At 57.4% G+C, this 21,821-nt stretch overlaps 4 protein-coding genes across 6 annotated transcripts in view; 3 read left to right on the forward strand and 1 right to left on the reverse strand.

Annotated features, from left to right (window-relative positions):
* The first annotated feature begins 1,055 nt into the window (after positions 1-1,055).
* Positions 1,056-15,469, forward strand: IMPDH2 (inosine monophosphate dehydrogenase 2). The gene is made up of 16 exons (XM_039734223.1): positions 1,056-1,111; positions 1,715-1,915; positions 2,005-2,053; positions 2,133-2,234; positions 2,367-2,441; positions 2,901-3,107; positions 7,582-7,669; positions 8,231-8,430; positions 9,465-9,555; positions 10,236-10,331; positions 11,668-11,739; positions 13,834-13,977; positions 14,153-14,297; positions 14,383-14,526; positions 14,889-14,972; positions 15,218-15,469. The coding sequence occupies exons 1-16, from the start codon at positions 1,056-1,058 to the stop codon at positions 15,237-15,239; spliced, it is 1,776 nt and encodes a 591-aa protein (XP_039590157.1). The 3' UTR covers positions 15,240-15,469.
* A 1,133-nt stretch (positions 15,470-16,602) lies between these two features.
* On the reverse strand, positions 16,603-17,896 carry NDUFAF3 (NADH:ubiquinone oxidoreductase complex assembly factor 3). Its single transcript, XM_039695569.1, has 4 exons — positions 17,623-17,896; positions 17,486-17,552; positions 17,183-17,283; positions 16,603-17,060 (listed from the first exon to the last, which is right to left on the reverse strand). Exons 1-4 carry the CDS (start codon positions 17,770-17,772, stop codon positions 16,968-16,970), a joined length of 411 nt encoding a protein of 136 aa, XP_039551503.1. The 5' UTR covers positions 17,773-17,896; the 3' UTR covers positions 16,603-16,967.
* Positions 17,897-18,524: 628 nt separating this feature from the next.
* LOC120495743 lies at positions 18,525-21,225 on the forward strand. Its single transcript, XM_039695568.1, has 2 exons — positions 18,525-19,090; positions 19,737-21,225. Exons 1-2 carry the CDS (start codon positions 18,745-18,747, stop codon positions 20,084-20,086), a joined length of 696 nt encoding a protein of 231 aa, XP_039551502.1. The 5' UTR covers positions 18,525-18,744; the 3' UTR covers positions 20,087-21,225.
* A 28-nt stretch (positions 21,226-21,253) lies between these two features.
* Positions 21,254-21,821, forward strand: part of DALRD3 (DALR anticodon binding domain containing 3) — a 4,246-nt gene continuing 3,678 nt past the window's right edge. Inside the window, exons 1-2 of one of the 3 annotated variants that reach the window (XM_039695562.1) lie at positions 21,254-21,567; positions 21,665-21,821. In XM_039695562.1, coding sequence (XP_039551496.1) covers positions 21,298-21,567; positions 21,665-21,821 — 427 coding nt within the window. In that variant the 5' untranslated portion in view covers positions 21,254-21,297. The other 2 variants (XM_039695561.1, XM_039695560.1) reach the window with 2 other exon arrangements.

Consider the following 21,821-nt stretch of genomic DNA (forward strand, 5'->3'; position numbering starts at 1 on the left):
CCCTGTAACCTTGTGCATGGCAGACACGTTTGCCTGCTTCTCCTTTGGCATTGGAGCTCATCAGAATGGGAAGGCAGACTAAACCCACTTACAGCAGCAATAAACCATGTCTAGAGCTCGAGGGAACTGCAGGAGAGAATGAGGTGGAGGGGATGTCTCAAAAAGGCAGGGTCCACTTGCAGCCCAAAACCTCGCTTGATAATGAGTGTGCAGCCTATATGCAAAATACATCTTGTCTGTCCCTCCTGTGTTGACCCAGGTCTAAACAGCACATGTGATTGGCATCCTGCAAAGTGACCTTCAGAACTCTCCAGTAGCTTTGCCCCGTGAGTAACTCACACTACAAATCATTTTAAAGAGATGCACTCAACTATTTTTTTAATTTAATTTTACTCTTATATTCTCTGCTCTTTGTAATCTGCTTGGAAATAAAATGTTTTTCCCTGCAGCCTTTGTTGTAGTCTGTTTGAGAACCATTAAACTGTGCCCGATGTTTCTGTTGGAACAGAAGCCAATGTGCCTGTTTACTGCTGTGCCTGTGCCCGTAGCACAACAGCTCAGATCCGTGTGTGCCTCCCAGGTAGGCTCAGCAAACATTTGTTAGCCTGTTCTTTTTTAAAATAAAGGTAGAGAGTCCTGTCATACTGCTCTTGGTGTGGCATGGCACCTGCTGTTGTGCCGATCCTGTGACAGGTGATGCTGACTCGAGTGCACGTCCTTGGCAGGCAGCGCTTCCCCATCTCTGTTCACGTTTCCTGTGTCCTGCAGAGTAACTTGAGTAACACATTTCTTGAAGCTGCTTTCTGATCTTTGGACAAGGAATTAACCTTCTACAGCAGGGAGTTGCAGGCACAGGAGCACTGTACTTTAGTCCCTGAACTAGTTAGTGTTAGGGCGTTGCCTTGGGCAGGGTGTTATAGGGAGCAGGTGAGGAGGGGTGTGGTTGTCTCATGTCCCTTGTGCTCTGAGGCTGATTCTGGAATATCACAACAAGTAAACCAAGAGGAGGAAGTTGTTCAGTAACCTGCAGTACAGGAACTTTTCCTGATGCGCGAATGGAACTGCAGGGATGGGAACATCTCATCCTGGAAAAAGCCAACTGCTATGTCCTGTAAGGCTCCTCTGAGGCAAATCTGTGTTTGTGCCTGTTCTCCTCTGGGCACAGTTCCCCTGCTACTGCTCTTCTCCAAAATCCTCCCTCCAGCCCCAATCTGTGGCACAGATCTGGAGGTGCTACACCCCCATTCCCCGTGTGCAGCTGTCTCTTCACACTGTTTGTACAGCCTGGCCTGGTGGCTTTGGGAACAGGGGGCTAATGCCCAGCTGGGATCACCTTGGATCCTCTCTGGTGAGACTGCTGCCTCTCTGCCATTCATTTCCCTTTGAGGTGCAAGACTGGCCTCGCTGCTGCCTCTTGACTTTCATCCTTTGTGCAGCCCCCTTTGACTCACAAAATTGCTTTGGATTCTGCTGGTTTGTCCCAGCTCTGCATTCACCACCACAACAAGCCCATTCTTGTCTTCTGAAGCTGTGGAGTACCTGGTGTAGGACTCAGCTCCTAATCCACAGTGTCTCTCTGTGCATGTCACCGTGTCACCTGTAGCTGGGCTTTTTTAGGTGATCTTCTAGCAGGTTTCACACCACTGGTGCCAGCCAAACCAGGCACGCAGTGCCTACTGGACACAGAACAGCCGCGGTGACCGGATGTCACCAGGCTGAAGACCTGCGGGCTCGGTGCCGAGAAGCTGCCCAGCAGGCACCGCGGGGGCTGGGAGCGGCGCGGGCCCGGTGCGTGCCCGGTGCGGGCCCGGTGCCGCCTGGCACACCGCGGGGCCCTCCACGGCGCCAGGGGGCGCTGTGCGGACGGGCTGACGGCTCAGCAGCTCTTCAGCTGCGGCGATGGGCTCACCTACAAGTGAGTGCGGCCGGCGCGGGGGTGGGACCGGGACCTGGGGCGCGGGGCCGCCGCCGTGGCTGACGCGTCTCCCGCTCGTTCCCCCGCAGCGATTTCCTCATCCTCCCGGGGTACATCGACTTCACGGCGGACCAGGTGGTGAGTGGCCGGGGCGGGGGAGCGGGCCGGGGGCCGGGCCGGGGGTTGCGCCGCTCACCCGCCGCCTGCCTCCCGCCAGGACCTGACCTCGGCGCTGACCAAGAGAATCACGCTCAAGACCCCGCTGGTCTCCTCGCCCATGGACACCGTCACCGAGGCCAGCATGGCCATCGCCATGGCGGTGAGTGCCGCCCTGCCCGGGCTGGCGGGGCTGCTGAGGCACCCGCGCCTGCCCGGGGTCCCCGCAGCTCCATCGGGGCCGACCCCGCTGCTGCAGCGCTGCGGTGCCTCACGGCCGCCTCTGTGTCCCCAGCTGACCGGCGGGATTGGCTTCATCCACCACAACTGCACCCCGGAGTTCCAGGCCAACGAGGTGCGCAAGGTGAAGGTGAGCGAGCGTTGTGAGGGCAGCGCCAAACCGTGCTGGCACTGGGGGCTCCCTGGAGCTGGGCGGCGGGTCTGGCCTCGCTGGGTGAGCTGTGCGAGGAGATTGCTGACGTGTGCCCGATCTTCGTGTTTCAGAGCTGTAGTGCTGCCAGGGTTTGCAGGCACAGCCCTCTTGTTATGTACCCAGCACTGTCTATGGTCAGCCTGGGACTTCAGTCTTCCTGGCGTGGGAATATTCCCCATCATTTCAGAGAGGAGGTTAACCTGCAGGCTCTTCAATTTTAGCATATTTGAGTGAGCCCTGTTGCTGGTTTGAGAGTCGTCCTGTTGGTGAGCATGTGGCTAGGCTGGGTGCTGGCAGACCCGTGTGAGTGGCTGCAGTAACCTGCAGGCACGTGCCTTGCTCCTGTCTGGCCTGGCAGTGCCACTCAGCCTGGCTGCTGGATCTGCTTCCTTTCAGAAATACGAGCAAGGATTCATCACAGACCCCGTGGTGCTGAGCCCCAATGACCGAGTGCGAGATGTGTTTGAAGCAAAAGCTCGTCATGGATTTTGTGGGATTCCCATCACGGACAATGGGAAGATGGGGGGCAAGCTGGTTGGGATCATCTCCTCCAGAGATATTGATTTCCTGAAAGAGTCAGAGCATGACCTGCCCCTCGGTGAGGTGAGAAGTGCTCACACCTGATGGCTGTGAACACGATGTTAGGAAGCCTTGTGGCTTGTGATAAGGATAAGGGTGAGTGTGTGGCTGTGAGGGTGTTCTGCCAGTGGGAGGGAGCAGCTCCAGCTTAGCTCTGCAGGTCTGCCTGTGAGTGTATTTCCAGGGGAGAGTCTTGTTCATTTGCACTCTCTGAGCGACTCCTGCAGTGCAGACCATGCAGTTTTATCTGAGTCATGGGGGTTATCTTTTGGTGCTGTGGAAATTCACCCCTACTTCACTGACTAATTGCTGGTGTTCGTGGCTGCTGCTGTAGTCCCAGATCCTAGCACTGGCCAGCTTTGTAGCAGCTGTGCTCTGCCCAACAAACCCTGCAGGTGCTGAGCTTCCTTTTCTGGACTGCCTTTCCCTGAATGCATCATCTGGATTACTTGCTCTTTCAAATAACCCCCTGAACTTGCAGTCTGGCCTTCATAATGCTTTGCTGTCAGACTGCCCTCGTGCAGGAGAACGTTCTGTGATTCCAGTTACACAAGCTGTGTAACTGGAGACCTGCAGTGCTGTCAGGTTACACCACCAGTGCCTCTTGGCCATGCCTTCCTCTTGGCTCACAAATATTTTTAGCTCTTGCTGACCAAACGTGGTGTCACATGCTGATCCCTGTTTGGTTTGAAATCGGCTATAAATATGTGATACAAGAGCCTGAAACTAGGAGTAGGTTACAAAAGTGCAAATGGCCTTTGAAGCAATGCTGCCCATTCAGATAAGGATCTTTCCTCATACTTTCTTTGGGTCATTCAGCACTGCAGAGCAGGAAACTTTCTGCTGTCAGTGTGTGGTGCTTGTCCCTGTCACCAGGCAAAGCCAGGGGAGCAAATGGTTTCCTCAATCTTCTTTCCACCTGCAGTCCAGCAGTCCTGTTACTGAGCTATTTGTTGCCATCCACTTAAACACACGGGTCTCCATGGGAAGTGCATGAATCCCACAGGCTTAGGAAGTGTCACCAGCCCTTGTTCTTGTGGGTTACTTTAACCTACCAGACATCTGCTGGGAACTTGATACAGCAGGAAAGAGGCAGTCCAGGAAGTTTTTGGAGTGTATGGAGGACAACTTTTTGTTGCAGTTGGTGGATGAGCCCAGCAGGGGAGGTCTATGTTAGATCTGTTGTTTGCAAATAGGGATGGGCTGGTGGGAGATGTGGTGGCTGGAGACTGCTCGGGGCAGAGTGATCATGAAATTACAGAGATCTCAATATTTGGATCTCAATATTTGGAAATGAGGAGGAACATCAATAGGACTTTCACACTGGACTCCCAGAGGGCAGACTTTGGCCTGTTTAGGAGACTTATTCAGAGTTCCTTGGGAAGCAGCCCTTAAAAACAAAGGAGTCCAAAAATCTTGAGGGCACAGGAAGAGACTGTCCCTGTGTGCCCAAGATGAGTCGACGAGGCAAGTGTCCAGCCTGGATGAGCAACGAGGTTTTGAAGGAACTTAGGAATAAAAAGAGGATGTATCTTTAGAAGGAGGGTCAGGGCTCTCAGGAAGAATTTAAGGGGGATGTTAGGGCATGTAGGAAAACAATTCCTAGAGAGGCCAAAGCTCAGTTCGAACTTAATTTGGCAACTTTTTTAAAGGATAATAAAAGATATTTTTACAAATATATCAATTGCAAAAGGAAGGGTAAGACCAACCTTTGTTCTCTACTGGATGTGGGTGGGAACTCAGTAACTGCAGATGAGTCAGTTCGAACTTAATTTGGCAACTTTTTAAAAGGATAATAAAAAATATTTTTACAAATATATCAATTGCAAAAGGAAGGGTAAGACCAACCTTTGTTCTCTACTGGATGTGGGTGGGAACTCAGTAACTGCAGATGAGAAGGTGGAAGTGCTTAACGCCTTCTTCACCTCAGTGTTCAGTGGGAAGAAGACTTGTCCTCAGGACAAGTGTCCTCCTGGGTTGACATGTGGTGTCAGAGAGCAGAATGGGCCCCTGTTATCTGGGAGGAGGCAGTCAGAGAACTGCTGAGCTGCTTGGATGTTCCTAAATCCATGGGACCCAATGGGATCCACCCCAGGGTGATGAGGGAGCTGGCAGATGAGCCTGTGAAGACACTCTCCATCATTTACCAACAGTCCTGGCTCACTGGTGAGGTTCCAGATGACTGGAAGCTGCCCAATGTGACACCCATTCACAACAAGGATGGGAAGGAGGATCCTGGTAATTATAGGCCAGTTAGCCTGACCACAGTACCTGGCAAGATAATGGAACAGTTTATACTGAGTGTCATCACCCAGCACTTCCAGCATGGCCAGGGTATCAGAGCCAGCCAGCAGGGGTTCAGGAGGGGTAGGTCGTGTTTGACCAACCTGGTCTCCTTCCATGACCAGGTGCCCCTCCTGGTGGATGCAGGAAAGGCTGTGGATGTGTCTGTTTGGACTCCAGCAAGGCCGTTGGCACTGTCTCCCCCAGCACACTCCTGGAAAAGCTGCAGCCCAGGGCTGGGCCAGGAGCACTCTGTGCTGGGCTCAGAACTGGCTGCATGGCCAGCCCAGAGAGTGGTGGTGGGTGTGCTGCATCCAGCTGGCAGCCAGGCACCAGGGCTGTCCCTCAGGGCTCTGTGCTGGGGCCAGCTCTGTTCAGTATCTTTATTGATGACATGGATGAGGGGATTGAGTCTTTCATTAGTAAATCTGCAGATGACACTAAGCTGGGAACAGTGCCCATATGCTGGAAGGTAAGAAGGCTCTGCAGGGAGACCTGGAATGGTTGGAGTGATGGGCAGAGTCCAATAGAATGAAGTTTAATAATAAATCCAAGTGCCCAGTCCTGCATTTTGGCCACAATAACCCCCTGCAATGCTGTCAACTGGGGATGGTGTGGCTGGACAGGGCCCAGGCAGAAAGGGACCTGGGGGTGCTGGTCACAGCCAGCTGAACATGGGCCAGCAGTGAGCCCTGGTGGCCAAGGCGGCCCATGGCTCCTGGCCTGGATCAGGAATGGTGTGGCCAGCAGGAGCAGGGAGGTCATCCTTCCCCTGTACTCAGCACTGGTGAGGCCTCACTTCAGATTGGGAAGGACCTTGGGACACTCGAGCACATCCAGAGGAGGCAACAGGGCTGGAGAGGGGCTGGGAACACAAAAGCCTGTGAGGAACCCCTGAGGGAGCTGGGGGTGCTCAGCCTGGAGAAAAGGAGACTCAGAGGTGACCTTACCACTCTCTACAACTCCCTGAAAGGTGGTTGCAGTCAGGTTGGGGTTGGTCTCTTTCTCCAGGCAGCAGCTGACAGAACCAGAGGACACAGTCTTAAGCTGTGCCAGGGGAAATACAGGTTGGATATTATAAAAGCTTTTTACAGAAAGAGTGATAAATCACTGGAATGGTCTGCCTGGAGAGGTGGTGGAGTCACCATCTCTGGATGTGTTTAAAAAAAGACTGGATTTTATTGAGGTATTTGAGGCATGGGTTGGACTCCATTATCTTGAAGGTCTCTTCTGACCTAGTGGTGCTGTGATATGTCTGTGATGCTTCAGGCTTCTCTTGAGATGTGGGTTCTGTCACAGCATTTTCGGTAGATACAGGCGTGGTCAGCCTCTTTCCAATGCAAAATGTCTGTTCTTATGGTATTAATAACTAAAATGTTCCTTCTTTGTATGCAACTGATCTACCTTCCTGAAGGGTTAGAGAATGTTCCCTTTTAGCTTTGCCCAGCCTTCTCAAATAACCTTTCATGGGAATTTGATGATCACAGAATGCTGTGGTTGGAAAGGGACTTGGAGGTCTCTTGTCAAGCCACCTGCTCAAGGCATGTTGAGCTGGAGGAGGTTTTGTGGGGCTGTGTCTAAATGTCCAAGGATGGAGATTTCATTATCTCTCTGAGCTGCTCTCCCACTGTTGTGATGAAAGCCACCATGCCAGGTCAGATGTTCCCCACTGTCCAGCACTGCCCTTTGCTTTGCACTGTGTTTTGGTGCTTGTTTGTCAGAGTGGGTGTGGGTGAGCATGTTTGGATTGATGCAACTCCTTTGCCCCACTGACCTTACCAGCAGCAGCAGCAGTGGGTTATTCTGGGCAGAGCCCTTCCAGGGCCTGTGCACGGGAGATGCTGCCTGAAAACAAGATTGAGGGCACATTACTGCCAGAACAGCATGAGACAATGAAGGTGTCTCCAGCCCTTATTTGCATGTACCCCAATGGAAGGGAGAGCTGTTAGGGTGATATCCCAAATAAGGGTCATCTGGGGGTTGTCCCTTGTTCTAGGTGCTTTCACTTGTCTTCCTGATGCCAGTGCCCACATGGGGACAGCACCCTGGAGGCTTTTCCTGTGTGTTTCTGGAGGCGTGTTGCTGTGCTGTGGGCTCTTTGTGGAGCACTCCCGCACGGCCGCTGCGGAGCGTTTCGTGTGGGCAGGGGGGGTTTGGTATTTTCAGATCAGTGTGAAGGAGTTCTTGTGACTTTTTATCTTCTCCCGCCCACTAGATTATGACAAAGCGGGAGGATCTTGTTGTGGCCCCAGCTGGTGTAATGTTGAAAGAAGCAAATGAAATTCTGCAAAGGAGTAAAAAAGGTACCTGTGACTGTCTGTGGCATGAGGGAGAGCTGTGGAAGCACTGGGCTGGGACAGTAGTGGGTGAATGTGGGCACACAGTCCCTGTGTGGGTGAAACATGGGAGACACTGGTGAACACAGTGCCCACAGCCCTCTGCTGGGGTACAAACTTCACATGCCTTCATCTCAAATGTGTTTGGAATTGGGGGATTCTTGGCAGCCCAGTGTTTGGCTGTCCAGACATATGTGTTTGATTTTCTGGCCTGGCCTTCGCATTTCAGTGCTCAGTTCATCCCTCTTAGGGTTTAGTAGTTTCACTTTTAATAGGGTGTTGTGTGTGTAATTATTTAAAGATGCACACATTTTCTATGGTTGATGTAAAAATCTGGAGTCCTTCTCCAGTCCTACAAACTCCTTTCTCTGTTTCTCAGCCCAGGGCTGCTGGTATCCATGGCCAAGCAAGATTTGCTAACACACCTGAGTCTCCATCTTGCAGCAGTTTTTGCCTGTCTGCTCACTGCTCGGAGCTACTGTTTGTCTGCTGCAGAAATCTGCAGTAATGTTCTTTCTCTCTGTTCAGGCAAGCTGCCAATTGTTAATGAGGATGACGAGCTGGTGGCTATCATTGCCCGCACTGATCTCAAGAAGAACAGGGACTACCCCCTGGCTTCCAAGGACTCCAAGAAGCAGCTGCTGTGCGGTGCTGCCATCGGGACCCATGAGGATGACAAGTACCGGCTGGACCTGCTGGTGCAGGCGGGCGTGGACGCCGTCGTGCTGGTGAGCAGCCAGGGTTCATCCAGCCTGGGACACGGGGCCTTGGGTCCCCAGGCTGGCTGAGCGTCACTGCCTTTGTCACAGGCCTTTCTGTGTTAGAATATGGCAGTTTGCTGACCTCTCAGTCTTGTTCAGGTTAGAATCCTCAGATTGGAGGGATTCCTCTTCCCCGGAGACTTATGTGATCTGGAGTTTGGGGGGTGCATTGAAGCCCTGAAGGCTGCGAAGAGAAACATTGTCAGTTAATACAGAATCTTCTACAAATGCCTCTAACACTCTGCCACCAGCCTCTCTCATGTTCCTGACTAGTTTTGAATATTCAGCTTATTAGTTTCCCTTCAGCTTATTAGTTTCCCTTTGTCCCTTTGGTGTTTGTTGCTGTGTTACTCTGTTACTGATGTTCAGGAGTGATCAGTGAGCCCAGAGCTGCTCTGCTGGTCTCCCTTTCTCCCTGTCAATCTCAGGCACAGTTGTCACTGCCTGTATTTGCACATGTTTTTCTCATCGATTGTGGTAGTGTGAGTATGCTGTGCTCTGGGAAATGTTTAACAGACATCATTTGACTGGGTCACAAGAGATTGGCAGGGACTGAGTGCTCGGTGCTCGACATCTGGTATTGAGCTGCTCTGCTGCACAGTGGGGAGGTGCATCCCCCCAGCAGCCCTGCTGGGTTTCACAAGGAACATTCTCCATTTCACCTGTAGTTTGGGACAGGGCTGACAGTGTCCTGGTGATAGAGCCAGATGGTTCTTATCCACAGCCAAATGTTCTGCTCGTTGCCTTCTGTAGAAGCTATAGGATTAAACCTGAAGGATTTTACTGAAGTCTTTACAATGTACTTCCCTTGTGTAGGGAAGTACATTCCTGTCTTGGCAGCAGCTTCTCCTGGGGTTCTGTGCCCAGTTTGGGGAGTCATTTTGCCCATTACTCAGCTTAGCAGAGACCCCAGCAAGCAGAGTGAAGATCTGAAACTTTTCTGAAGCTGCATTTGTAATCTGCAGAAATTCTGGTTGAAACTGATTTTCTTTCTGTTGCAGGATTCCTCTCAGGGGAATTCCATATTCCAGATCAATATGATAAAATACATTAAGGAGAAATATCCCAACCTACAAGTTATTGGAGGAAATGGTAGGCATGTGTTGAAAACTCTTCTTGTCTTTAAATGACATTTGTTTCTTAGACATAGAGGGAGCTGCAGAGTGTGAATGAAACTGTCATCTTGGTAAATTTCTGTGAGTTTACAATGGTTTCCTCTGACTTGTGGAATGGAGCAAGACCACTGTAGACACAGGGCAGTACCTTACTGCTGCAGATACTTAGAAACCTTTGTTCTGCAGCACCGTGTGTTGCAGTCCTCCACAGCACATTATGCATTAGCTATTTTACACACCAGTTTAAATTTTTGCTTAATAATGAATATTGCTTGATGTGGAAATCTAGTGGCGATTTTCCCTGCCTCTTGACAGCAGAGCTCAGTGGTTCTTGTCTTTACTTGATGCTGCTGTTACCCTGTACTGTGCCCTCCTACTTCGTGTGGCCCAGAGAGTGCTTGGGACCATGCCATGACTTGTGCTGCCTCAGCCTTTGGGTCGAAGTGTGTTAGGTAAAACAGCCTAAAGGGGCAGTGTCACCTCACCCACTGTGGCTGCTGGAGCAGAAACTCCCTGCTCCTCCCAGACAGGCCTGGCTCTGGCACAGGCTGTTGCCCTGGGTGGGGGGTGTTGGCAGCCGTGGGGGAACCTTCAGGGCAGAGAAATGTTGTTTGCAGTGTGCTTGTCTGTTTTCAAACCGATTTTTGCTCCCCACAGTGGTGACTGCGGCTCAGGCCAAGAACCTCATTGACGCGGGGGTTGATGCCCTGAGGGTCGGGATGGGCAGTGGCTCCATCTGCATCACACAGGAAGGTGAGAGAGATCAGCCGCCTCCTAAACAGGCTGAAGACACGTGTTTAGTAGAGATTCCCTGCTGAAAAGCAGCATGGCTGGGATGGAATTCTCCAGTTTTGAGAGCAGTGCCCATCAGGAAGACGTCTTTCACCCCCTTTGTCCAGGACTTCCAACCTTTGGGGTGGCAGCAGCAGCAAAGGCATTTCCCAGGACTGACCGAGACTGAGTAGAGCTGGTGTGGCAGATGGTGGCTTTGCCTGAGGGGAGCTGTTGGTGTGGAATGGGGCTGGCAGGCAGCTCTGCAGGGAGAGGGGCTTACAGGATCCCCAGTGCTATGGGTGAAGTGCACTGGGCTGTCCATGCTCCCTTTCCCTCTGGCAGCAGTGTGTGTGATGCTTGAGTATTGATCTGGGCTCGATGCCTTTGCCATTTCCAGGCCAAAATGGGATTTCTTGCTTTTGTCTCTGCAGTTAGTTTGTGTGGGGCAGAGGCTGTGCCACCCTTAGCTAAAAGGCAAGAGGGGCATCCCCCAGGGCCTGAAGAAAGTCTGTCTTGAGGACAGACTCAGTCCTTGCGTGTTGAACCTCTCAGGTGGGGTGCAGAGTGGTGGTGCAGCAAACCACTGCAGTCCATGAGTGCAGCCCCTCACTGCTTTGGTCCTTGGTCTGTGCCACAGGAGGCAGCAAGTGAGCAGCTGCTTGGCTGTAGGAGCTGCATTAGCTCTGCCCTTTCCAGCATGGAGCCTGTGAGCAGCCCTGGGCCTGTGCTGTGTTCCTGCTTTGCCTGCTGCAGGGGGTTCCCAGGCAGGGCAGTCTTTCTCAGGTCAGCTTTCTAAGGAGGGAGTAGTATCCTTAGGTAGTATCCAACGCTTCCATAGCCAGAGCAGAGCCAGGGCACACATGTCCTACCCTGGCTCTGAGGCAAAGGTGTGCTCTGATCTGCAGAGTGGTGAATGTCCCTGGGGTTCCTCCAGCCGCCCCAGGAGTGGGGTTGGGTGCTGGTTTTGGCAAAGGTGTAGAGCAGAGGCAGAATGTGGAACCTCACAGGAGATGTAGTTGCAGAACTCTTGCCTGCAGCTCCCCAAGTTTTTGGCCCTGTTAAGGGCAAGAACTGTGGCTTTTTGGGGCAGGACTCACCTCTCTGGGTGGCTGCTGGGGTAGGGCGAGCATGCGCTGTGCACAGCCGGGCCTGGCTGCCTTGGATCTGCCCTCTGGCTTGGCTCAGGCTAGGAAGGGTCTGCAAAGTCAGCTCTGTCCCACACCGTATGCTCTGCCCAGTAGCAGGTCATTTCTGGGGTCCTTTGTTCTGCTGCTGTTCTTCTGTCTCTAAAATATGTGTGTTTGTTTTTGTTTAGCTGCTCCAAAGATCCCTCCAGACCTAAAGTCCCACAGCCCCAAATGCCCTTCTACTGTCACGGGCACCTATAGTAAGTCATTTGCCCTGTTCCCAACCCTAATTATGTGTCTTGAAGCAGGACCCTGATTTGGCTGCACATGGCCCTACTGCTTGTTTGAGAATAATTTAGCTGTAGATGCACTTGGGGTTTTGTGGCTTTGGATACTGGTTTTGAATCTGAAATGAAATCTGAGAAGCCTTTCTGATTTCGTAAAGCAGAATCTGAACTGTCCAAGCTGAGGGAACTCAGACCTGTCCTCTCTCCACTCCAAATTCCAGTTAGGAGCCTGACTGCATCTTTTGGATTCCTGGCCAGGCATGCTCCTGCTGATCCAGTACTGGGAGGTGATCCCTGAGCAGTTCTTGATTGTGCTCAAAATGTAGCCCTGGTTCTGGGCAAGTTGTGCTCCCTTCCCATGGAGCTGGCTCCCCTGAGTTAGAGGGACTTCATTGGCCACTTGGTAGCTGTGTTCCATCTTTTCCCCACCAAGTCCTGTGGAGAGAAGGGGCTTCTGCCTGCCCAGCACAGGGTGCAGTGTTCTCTGCTCTGATGCTCTGACCAGGCAGCCCCTGCAAGGCAAACCTTAGGCTTTGTCCTTTCTCCTACTTCTGACACACCTCAAAGGGAGAATTTTACCCTTGCAGATCCTGGAAGGTTTTCTCTAAACAGATGATTTTGTAGGGCCACCCTTTGCCAATGCCCTGAAAGGGACAAACCCTTACCCTGACCGTGTGGTGTGTGTGTGTGCTCAGACCCTGCTTGGGACGCCTGCGCTCGGGGCTGTGGTGCTGGGCACTGGGAGAGGCACGATGCTCCCAGGGGCCCTGAGCCAAGCTGTGCCTTAAAAGGGCTGGTCTCTGTGGTTGTGCTTGAGAGGTTTCTGCAGGCCCTGCACTGTCTATGGCACACTCCCATAGACCCGGGACTTAAAACCCTTCAGAAATGGGGGTTCTCTCCACAGCAGCGTTTTGCAGCTGCACTGTGGCCTTCAGCAGTGCAGAACTGCAAGACCATCTCTTTAAGGGCATGGATGATAAAGCTGGCAGCCTCTCCCTGGCTGGCTGAGCCTGAGCTGAACACTGGGGTCTGATTAAATTTAGTTCTGTCACAATCTCAGCCTGGAGTCTGGCTGCCCTCCCTCAGCAGCTGCTGCAGAGTGCTGGGAGTAGAGAAACTGTAGCCTCCTTGCCCCAGCAGGCCTCTGCCAGGGGCGTGCTGCCAGCACTGCCACCGTGCAGGCAATCCACACCTGGATTTCACACTCCACAGTACTAATACTGTATGGCCTTAATCTTACCCAGTTTATGGGACTAACCATGACTGAAGAAAAGGCTTCCAGTTGATGGTGGGGAAGGGACGTCTCCCTGAGAGGAGCTTATCTGTGTTCTTGCATGCCTGTGGCTGACAAACATGTTACAAGACATGCCTTGTGCTGGTTTTCCTCACATAACGGGAAGCTTCTTAACTGCTACTGACTGGAAAGAACAAGTAAATCCAAAGCTAATAACTCTCTCCTCATGGGGCAGCTAAACTTGGTGGAACCCTTGCTATATTGCAGGGCAGGAACATAAATTATTACCAACCATTCTGCCTCTTTCCTTTTCCACTGCTGCATGTGTGTTTGTGTGTATATGCAGGCCTGTATGTATAGATATATTTATATCTATAGCATGTACAGGCATATGAGCTCTCTCCCAGCCAACTGCCTTTCCTTTCAAGAGGCACATCGTACAGATGCTGGTACATGGACAAGGGGTCTGGCAGCTCCAGGAGAGAGCCAGCAGTGGGACATGGCTACATGCCAGGGATGCTTTTGGAGAGGGGCTTTTGGAGTTTGCTTTATTTCCTTCCCAAGCTCCCCACATGTCTGCTGTGCACAAGGATTGAGCCACGAGTCTCGTCTCATCCCAGGCATCCAATCAAAGTCCTGAGGTCACTCACAGCTTTTTGGAGCTAAGGGCTGTGAGGACGTCTCAGCAGGCATCTCCCGGGCATCTGCTTCTCTTGGATTGAGCCTGGGGAAGGAGCGCCCAGGGATTTGTGCGTTCTGAGTGCTGGAGCATGCGTGTGCGGGGCTGGGCTGCGGCCGTGCCGGCGGGGCTGACGCGCTGTGCTGTCCCGCAGTGCTGGCGTGCGGCCGCCCCCAGGCCACGGCCGTCTACAAGGTGTCCGAGTACGCCAGGAGGTTCGGCGTCCCCGTCATCGCCGACGGCGGCATCCAGACGGTCGGGCACATCGCCAAGGCCCTGGCGCTCGGGGCCTCCACAGGTGAGTGCCACTCCAGGGAATCTTCTAGGAAGTGTTTCCCTGTGGCGTCACACTGGGCGTGAGGGCAGGTGGCTGGGGCATGGGGGCTGCAGCCCGTGCTGTGCCCAGGAACCCTGAGGGATTTTGCAGCCACTGCTGCTGCTGATGTGCTGTTCCTGGTGATATCTTGTGCCAGTGATGATGGGCTCTCTGCTGGCTGCCACCACGGAGGCCCCAGGCGAGTACTTCTTCTCGGATGGCATCAGGCTGAAGAAATACCGCGGCATGGGCTCCCTAGATGCCATGGACAAGAACTTGGGCAGCCAGAATCGGTATTTCAGGTCAGAGATGGTGCTTTGGGGCAGCAGATCAAGCTTTTGGGGTTTCTCTGCTTCACAAATACCCTTGCTTTGTGCTTTCATGCAGTGAGACAGACAAAATTAAAGTGGCCCAGGGGGTCTCCGGTGCAGTGCAAGACAAGGGCTCTATCCATAAATTCATTCCATACCTAATTGCTGGGATCCAGCATTCCTGCCAGGATATTGGTGCCAAGAGCCTGACCCAAGTCCGGTGAGTGCTTCCCCATGCCTGTGCTCTGGTTAGGTCATGGAGCTGCTGTCTGGAGTCCTGGTGCAGCCCTACTCAAGCTGTGGTGTGTTCTGGATAATTTGTAGCTCTCTTCCCTCATCTCCAGTGGGCAGTGCATAATGGATCTGCCAGCCCCGGGGATCCAGGTGTGGCATATTCAGCTGGCTGGGCTCAAAATGTCTGAATTACGTTACCCAGTCTGGTTCTTGGAAGCACTGCAAAGACCATTCTGGCCACAGCTGGAGGAACCAGTGACCCTCATCCCAGATGTTCCAGCTGAGCACGTGCCAGAGCATTGTCTTCCCTAGACTGCCTGGCCTGTGACAGGTGTCCTTCCCCCTCAGAGCCATGATGTACTCGGGAGAGCTGAAATTTGAGAAGAGGACAACGTCTGCCCAGGTTGAAGGAGGGGTGCACGGCCTCCACTCGTAAGTGCTTCTGGCAGGATCCTCATCACCCTGGGGGGTGTTGGGGGTGAGGAACAGCCCCCCTTAGCTCAGCTGCCATGCTCTTGGCTGGGTGTGCCACCACAGCCGGGCCAAGCCGTGCTCTGTCAGGGAGCTGAGGCTGTTCCCCTCCCTGGCCTGGCAGCATCTGTTCTGTAGTGCACCTTTGTGCCTGCCCTGAGTGAGGTGGGTCAGTAAAGGGGCTCCCTGGTGCTGCTCCCTCACAGGTATGAGAAGCGCCTCTTCTGAAGGAGATGTGTCTGTCCCTGTGCCACCCAGCCTGCGCCGCTCCGCGCGGGAGCTGCTCTTGCTGCAGAAGTGCCATTATTCTGGGCTGCCTGGAGCTCCTGCTGTCCCTTGGCTGCTTTCTGACCACCCGCAGGGCCTGCCTTCCACCCAGGAGCCGTGAGCCTGGGCTGGAGCCTTGCACGTGTTGGCCATGTTTTACAATAAAAAAATGAAATGTGCAGTTGGTGTCAGCCCAGAGCCCCTCTTCCTTCTTTACCTCCCTTCTCTCCATCCTTGGCTCTGTTCCTTGCTTCCCACACTGTCAGAGGCAGCTGATAACCCCAGACTGTGTGCATCTGAAGGGCAACAGGGAGGGGAGAGCCCTGAGACAGGACTGAGTGGTAACACAGTGTGGCTTCTTTAAAATCCTTTCCTGAGAGCAGAAAACAAGGGCTGGACTGCTGGGTAAGAAAGCAAACGCTTTTACATTGCCCTTATCTCCGGCTGGGGGCTGCCAAACCCAGCTGTGGCAGCAGCCAGGATGCTGCAGGCCCCCATTCCTGGTCCAGCTGCTGTGTCCTTCCCCTAAAATGCCACACCTCACCCCCTTGGGCTGCTCACTGTGGATTACCTGCCCAGGCCCCAAGAGAGCAGTTTGCTGGAAGGTGGGCAGTGCACTGGGAGAGGCTGAAGTTTATAAAGGAGCTGGTCTGCACTTCTGCAGGCCTGAGCAGGGCAGCCTTCCCTGGCTTGGCACGTTTACCTGTGCTTGCAGTGCCAGGAGCCAAGAAGTATTTTACCCCTGTTTCAGTCCCACACACCACTCCTGCTGAAAAGTGTGTGTTTACAATCAGTGGTGGGGGGATGTCAAATTTGATTTATACACTAAAACCAGAGCCTGGACTACAGTGCCACGGTGTCAGTGTCACACACTCACTAAGACACTTGCTAAGCACAGCCACCCTAAGCTTGCAGCTGCCTCCCCTGTCTCTGCCTGCCAAGGTGGCAGAGTTCAGGGCTGAGGCTGCCATTAGGTACATGTACTGTCTTCCCCAGGGGTGCCATGCCCAACTATGAACCATCCAGTTCAGGACAGGGACCCTTTCCAAGTTCCCTGCTGGAGTTTGAGCCTTCAGTGAAAGGGGTGCAGCACCCTTGGACCAACACTGCCCAAGGGACATCCCTGCTGGGGAGGTACAAAGCTCCAGAGGAGAGCCCAAGCCAGGCCAGCACCAGCTGGGACACACTAGTTGCTGCTGCTGGCTGTGCTCAGGAAGGTGCTGGCACATGGCATCCACCACCACACATGCTGCTCAGTGCCCAGCTGGGCACATGCCCCCTCCATTTGTTACAGCCTCAATGCGTTGTGCATTAACCACCACACAATTTCTTAGACTTCCCATTTACTTATATTTTCCTCGTGGAGCTCCAGATGTGCCTGGGGATGTACAGGTCACCCCACCAGCCCTCACCCTCCCTCAGATGAGGCTTCTTGCTGCCAAGGTGTGGGGCATGACCTTGGCAGGGCTGTGGGAGCAGTGCTGCCAGCAAAGCCTTGTGCTGTGCCCCACAGTCACTGGGCAGGGAGGCCAAGAAGCCAGGCGCTGCAGGAAGAGCTAAACCCGTGTATTTCACAGCCCTCCTGTGTGCAGAGCCATCACTGAGCCGACAGCCCCGCAGTTCACGGTTGCTCAGCTGGGAGCAGTGACCCTCGGGGCCTCGGGCAGGCGTGGGCACGGCAGGCAGCGCCTACACGCCGTAGGTGCCCCGCGGGGGGATGAGCCCAGCAGCCACCACACGCCTTTCATTCATTAGGAAGTTGAAGGTTGCACATGCATTCGCCTGTGAATAGAAAAGGGAGTGAGTGAGGCTCCGGCCCTCAGAAAGGAGACTCGGCCCTTCCCCACACGGCACACGAGCCCCTCTGTCCCTCTCCGTGGGGCGCTGCCGGTGCTCACCCTTACCGTGTCCTGCACCTCCACAGCAATCCCGCACTCCCGCATCCGCTTCATGGTGGCAGGGTGGAGCCGCTCCACTCTGTCCCCCGTGCCCAGCACCAGGATCTCTGCAAGCAGGGCAAGAGGAGGGTGGGCAGGGCAGCATTCGAGCTGCCTCGGCCAGACCGCTCCACTCTGTCCCCCGTGCCCAGCACCAGGATCTCTGCAAGCAGGGCAAGACGGGGGTGGGCAGGGCCCTTCCTGCAGGTACCCATGGCTCCCGGCCGGAGCCCGGAGCGGGGCCGCCCGCGCCCCTCCTGCCCCGCGTACCTATCTGGGGCTCCAGCAGCCGGAACAGCGACAGGCTCTCGAGCGAGATGTCCCGGTGGGAGCCAACCTGCGGGGACACGGCGGCGCTGAGGGGAGCTGCCCGGCGCGGCGCGGCCGCAGCCCGGCCGGGCACTCACGTTCCACTGGAGGATGCTGCGCGGCAGGACCGCGCACGGCCCCACCACCAGGTCTCCGCTGATGGTGAAGCCGCGGGTGCTGTAGCCCTCGATGAACATGATGTTGGGGGACTCCGGCTCCAGCACCATCACCCGCGTCCGCTGGTACATCTCATCATCCGCCGGAGTGAGCCGGTGACCCCGGAACGGCGCTCTGCGGGGAGAGTGAGCAGCTGGGACGCTGGGGACCCACGGACGCCTCCCGGACACCCTACCGCATCCTGCAGGCACCTCCCCGCCGCTACCGCCCCCCGGCGGCCGGGGCCGGCACAGCGCCGCCGGGGCAGCGGGATCGCACCGGGGCTCCCCGGAGCCCCCGGGGTCCCCCCGCGCGGGGTCCTGAGGGACGGGAGGGCAGCGACACTCACACACCCGCTGCCTCCGGGCCCGGGTGCGCCCCGACCTGCAGAGCCCAGGTGGGCGCCGGAGCGAAACCGAAAGCAGCCGGTGGCGGAGCGGGAGCCGCACGGCGGGAGCGGGGTGTCCCGCTGGAGCCTCCCCGACCCCGCCGCCCCGGCCCCGCCGCCGGGAGGGGCTGCGGACCGGCCCTGGCTGCTGTGCCGAAGGCTGCGGGGCCGGAGGTGAGAGGGGAGCGGGCGGCTCCCCGGGCGGGAGGGAGCGGGCCCGGGTCTCGGCTGCGCTCCTGGCCCGGCCCCGCTGGTGCCCAGCGCTGCCCCGGGCTGGGCACGGCGCCCCGGTTCCCCGTGTGCCCCGCTGCGGGCGGCTGCTGCCAGCCGGGGCTGAACCCCGGAGCCGCCGCCGGGACCTCCCGCTGCAGCCTCCCCTGCTGCTGCCGCGCTCGGTGAGGCCGGTGGCACTGCGGGCTCAGAGGTGCCCTGGGACAGCGGACCCACGTCCCCCACCTGTGTCACCCCCCCGGGCCAGCCGTAGCCTGACATTGCGGGGGCCACCGGGAAGCTCCGTGGCAGTGGCGCCGGAGCATTTCCCGCCATCGTGCCGTGCCGGAGGCACCAGGAATTCCCACAGCCGGCAGCCTTGGCCAGCGCAGGGTCCCAGGGATCCCGGGCAGCTCCGCGTGGGGCCGGTGGGGTTCCCCACGCGGTGTGAATTCCCCCCGTGGCGATGCCGAGGGCTCCTCGCCGGGCGGGGGCTGGAGGCTCTGGCAGCGGCGGGGCCGGGCCGGGCCGGGCCGCCTCTAGGCGCAGGTGCCGGGGCAGGTGCCCTCCCTCGGGGACGGCTCGTGTTTCCGGGCCCCGTCGGGGGCTGATGGGCTGGCACCAGTTGCTCCAGCCCCACCGGGGCTTTGTTCGGAGCCGTTTCCTTTTGGCTCGGCCGTGCCGCCCTCCCCTTGGCACCCGGCCCGCGGCGCGGGGGGAGCCGGCAGCACAACCCCGGTCTCTGCCGGCACCCCCGGTCACAACGGCCCGGCAGCGGCTGCCACTCATCTCCTCCGCCCCGCTCCCCGCCGGTAAGTCGCCCTCTCCCCGCTTGGCCCACCCCAGGGGGGGACTGCCTGGGACTGCCCCAGGCTCGGGGTGGCATGGCCGTGGTGCCCGTGCCCATCGCTCTGCCGCGCCAGCGCGGGCAACGGAATCCCAAAAGCAGCTGTCCCCGCCGTGCCCAGCTGCCCTGGGGTTTCGTTACCCGCGCTCCCGCCACCGCCTCGCCCCCCACCCTGCCCGCCCCCCTGTGCTGGGCGAGAGCCGCGTGTCCCACTGCAGCCCTGCCGGGGCCACGCTGGAAACGGGCGGTGTCAGAACGGGGATCGCCCGTGCCCAGCCTCGTGGCTCGGCCCCTGCACCGGGCTGGGGGCTCTTCTGTTCCTTGTGCTAAAAAACAGCTAACAGCTAAAAATAGCAGCTGGCTTCCTGGGAGAGCACGGGGAGCACAGCTGCTTGGCCGCAGGGTGGATGTGGTCCCCTGCACCACGGTGGTGCAGGCAATGCGATACTGCCAAACTTCCTGCCCGTGCCGGCTCTCCGGGCCCTCGCAGCACCCAGTGTCTGCAGGGCTGGGCAGGATCCAGCCCCTGGAGAGAGATGGCTTTGGAATGACACGATCACTCCCGCTGAGCCAGCAGCCAGAGAGCCATCGGGGATGTCGTGTCTTTCCAGAGCTCTTTCGGCGCCTCCGAGAGCCCTCCCCAGGCCACTGCGCTGCCAGGGCCCACGTGGGGCTGCGGGACGCTCTGGGGATGTGGATGGATCCAGCCTGGACCCACCTGGAGTGGACACAAGGTCCAGCAATCCCCCTGGCCGGGCAGGGGTCCTGGGCAGCTCCTGCCCTGCGGACAGTCAGCAGTTGGTCTGGTGTGAGCAGCGATTCTCAGATCACCTCTTGGCTGTGGGTGGTGCAGGGAGCATCCGCCACGGCACGGCTGGGGGGACCTGTTCTCTCTCCTGCCCTGGGGCTGCAGATTCTCACTGGCTGTGGGCTGCAGCCCTGGAGCTCCAGAGCTGCCTGAGGAGCCCCAAAGCCAATTGTTGCATTCCTGGAAAAGCCCATGCAGCAGGATCTGCCCTCACCCTGCTCCCCCCCCTTTCCCCCATGCACACAAGCCCTGGAGGAACCGGTTTGGGCCCTGCGGGCAGAGCTCCTTCCTTCCCCCCCACCGCCTTAACGGGGAGAGCAGGAAGGGCACGGTAGAGAGGGAGGTCCCTGGCTCCGAGCTGTGGTGGCGTTTGCCGCTTCCTGCTCCCTGTCAGGCTTGGTGCCGTGGGCTGGGGGTGTGCTGAGCCCTTGCCCTGTCCCCAGTTCAGCAGCCTGGCACGCGTGTCAGGGAGCTGGCCAGCAGTGTGAGCTCTCTGGCGGATCTGTGCTCGAACCATCGCTGTGCAGCAGCTCAGCTCTGCAGATGTCATCAAGACCACGATGGCGTGATCTAATCGCTTCCATTTCCTTCTTCCTGGGGCTGATAAGCGGGACACTGCTCATGTGCTGGACAGGAGAGCAGCCCGCGGGGGCAGGCCCCGAGAACATCGCAGGGTGTGCACCCACAGCTGCTCATCGCCGTGCCACGCAGAGGCCACGCTGCAGGCACACGGTGCTGCCGGTGCTCCTCTGCCATCGATGTCCTCTGCCGTCCTGTCACAGCCCAGCCAGGCCCTGGGGCTCACGGTGGACGCTGGGCTGGCCAGCCGGGGTCTGCCAGTGACACCATGCCCACACTGGGGTCTGCCTCACGCACCCCAGCCCATCCAAAGCTCCCTTCCCAGCACAGTTCAGGCTGCTGGACCTGCTCCCAGGGCCCCTTGTTGTCCCCGACAGTCCAGGCACCACTGGGCTGTGCTCTGGGCTGGGCCATGCCCACGGCTGCGCTGACTCCCTGCCCCGGGCAGCCCGTTCCTGCCCAGGCCTCAGCCCGTTCCTGCCCAGGCCTCTCTGACCCGGCACGGCCTCTGGCTCCTGCTCGGTTCCTGAGGGCTTTATGGCTGGGCTGCCCCGTTTTGGAGAAGAGGGGGAGCACTCCTACACACTTCAGGGTGACACCATGGCCCCGCTGGGGTGAGGCTGAGCGGGACTGAGACCCTCTCGGGATGCCTGGGCGCAGCCCTGTGGCCCTGGCCTGACACACCCATCATGGCGGCGCCCGCTGCCCGCCACACCCACCATGGTGGCTCCGCGCCCGTCCCCCCAAGATGGCCGCCCTGCCCGGCCAACGCGCCCGTGACCAAGATGGCCGCCCGGGAGCGCCGCGCGCAACATGGCGGCCTTCTGGGAGGGGAGGGACGTCACGTCCGGTGGCGGTGGCGCGCGATGGGCGAGGAGACGGGCGAGGGCCGCCCGGGGGTGGCGGCGACGCTGCGGGCGCTGAACGGGGCCCTGAACGGGGCCCTGGGGCGGCCCGCCGCGCTCTGGGTGAAGGAGAGCGGCGCCCGCAACCTGCGCCACCGGGATTTCCTGGCGCCGCGGGCCGCGCTGAGCGCCGCCTTTCCGGGCGGGCAGGTAGGCCGCGCTGCGGGGCAGGCCGGGCCGGGAGCGGGGTTTGCGGGAGCTGCCCCCGGCACTGCAGCCCGCTCCCCTCCTCGCGCTCCGCCCGCAGGTGCCCCCCGAGGCGGTGTCGGCGGTGCGGTCGCTGCGGGGCCCGGCGGTGCTGCCGCTGCGGGAGTGCCGGCAGACGCCGGCGGGGCTGGCGGTGCGGGTGCAGCGCCCCGAGGCCTTCCGGCGCCTGCTGGGGCCGGGGCCCGGCCCGGCGCCGC

The sequence above is a fragment of the Passer montanus genome, unplaced genomic scaffold (genome assembly GCF_014805655.1).
Source record: "Passer montanus isolate IOZ18808 unplaced genomic scaffold, ASM1480565v1 scaffold9, whole genome shotgun sequence".
NCBI classification, from domain to species: domain Eukaryota; kingdom Metazoa; phylum Chordata; class Aves; order Passeriformes; family Passeridae; genus Passer; species Passer montanus.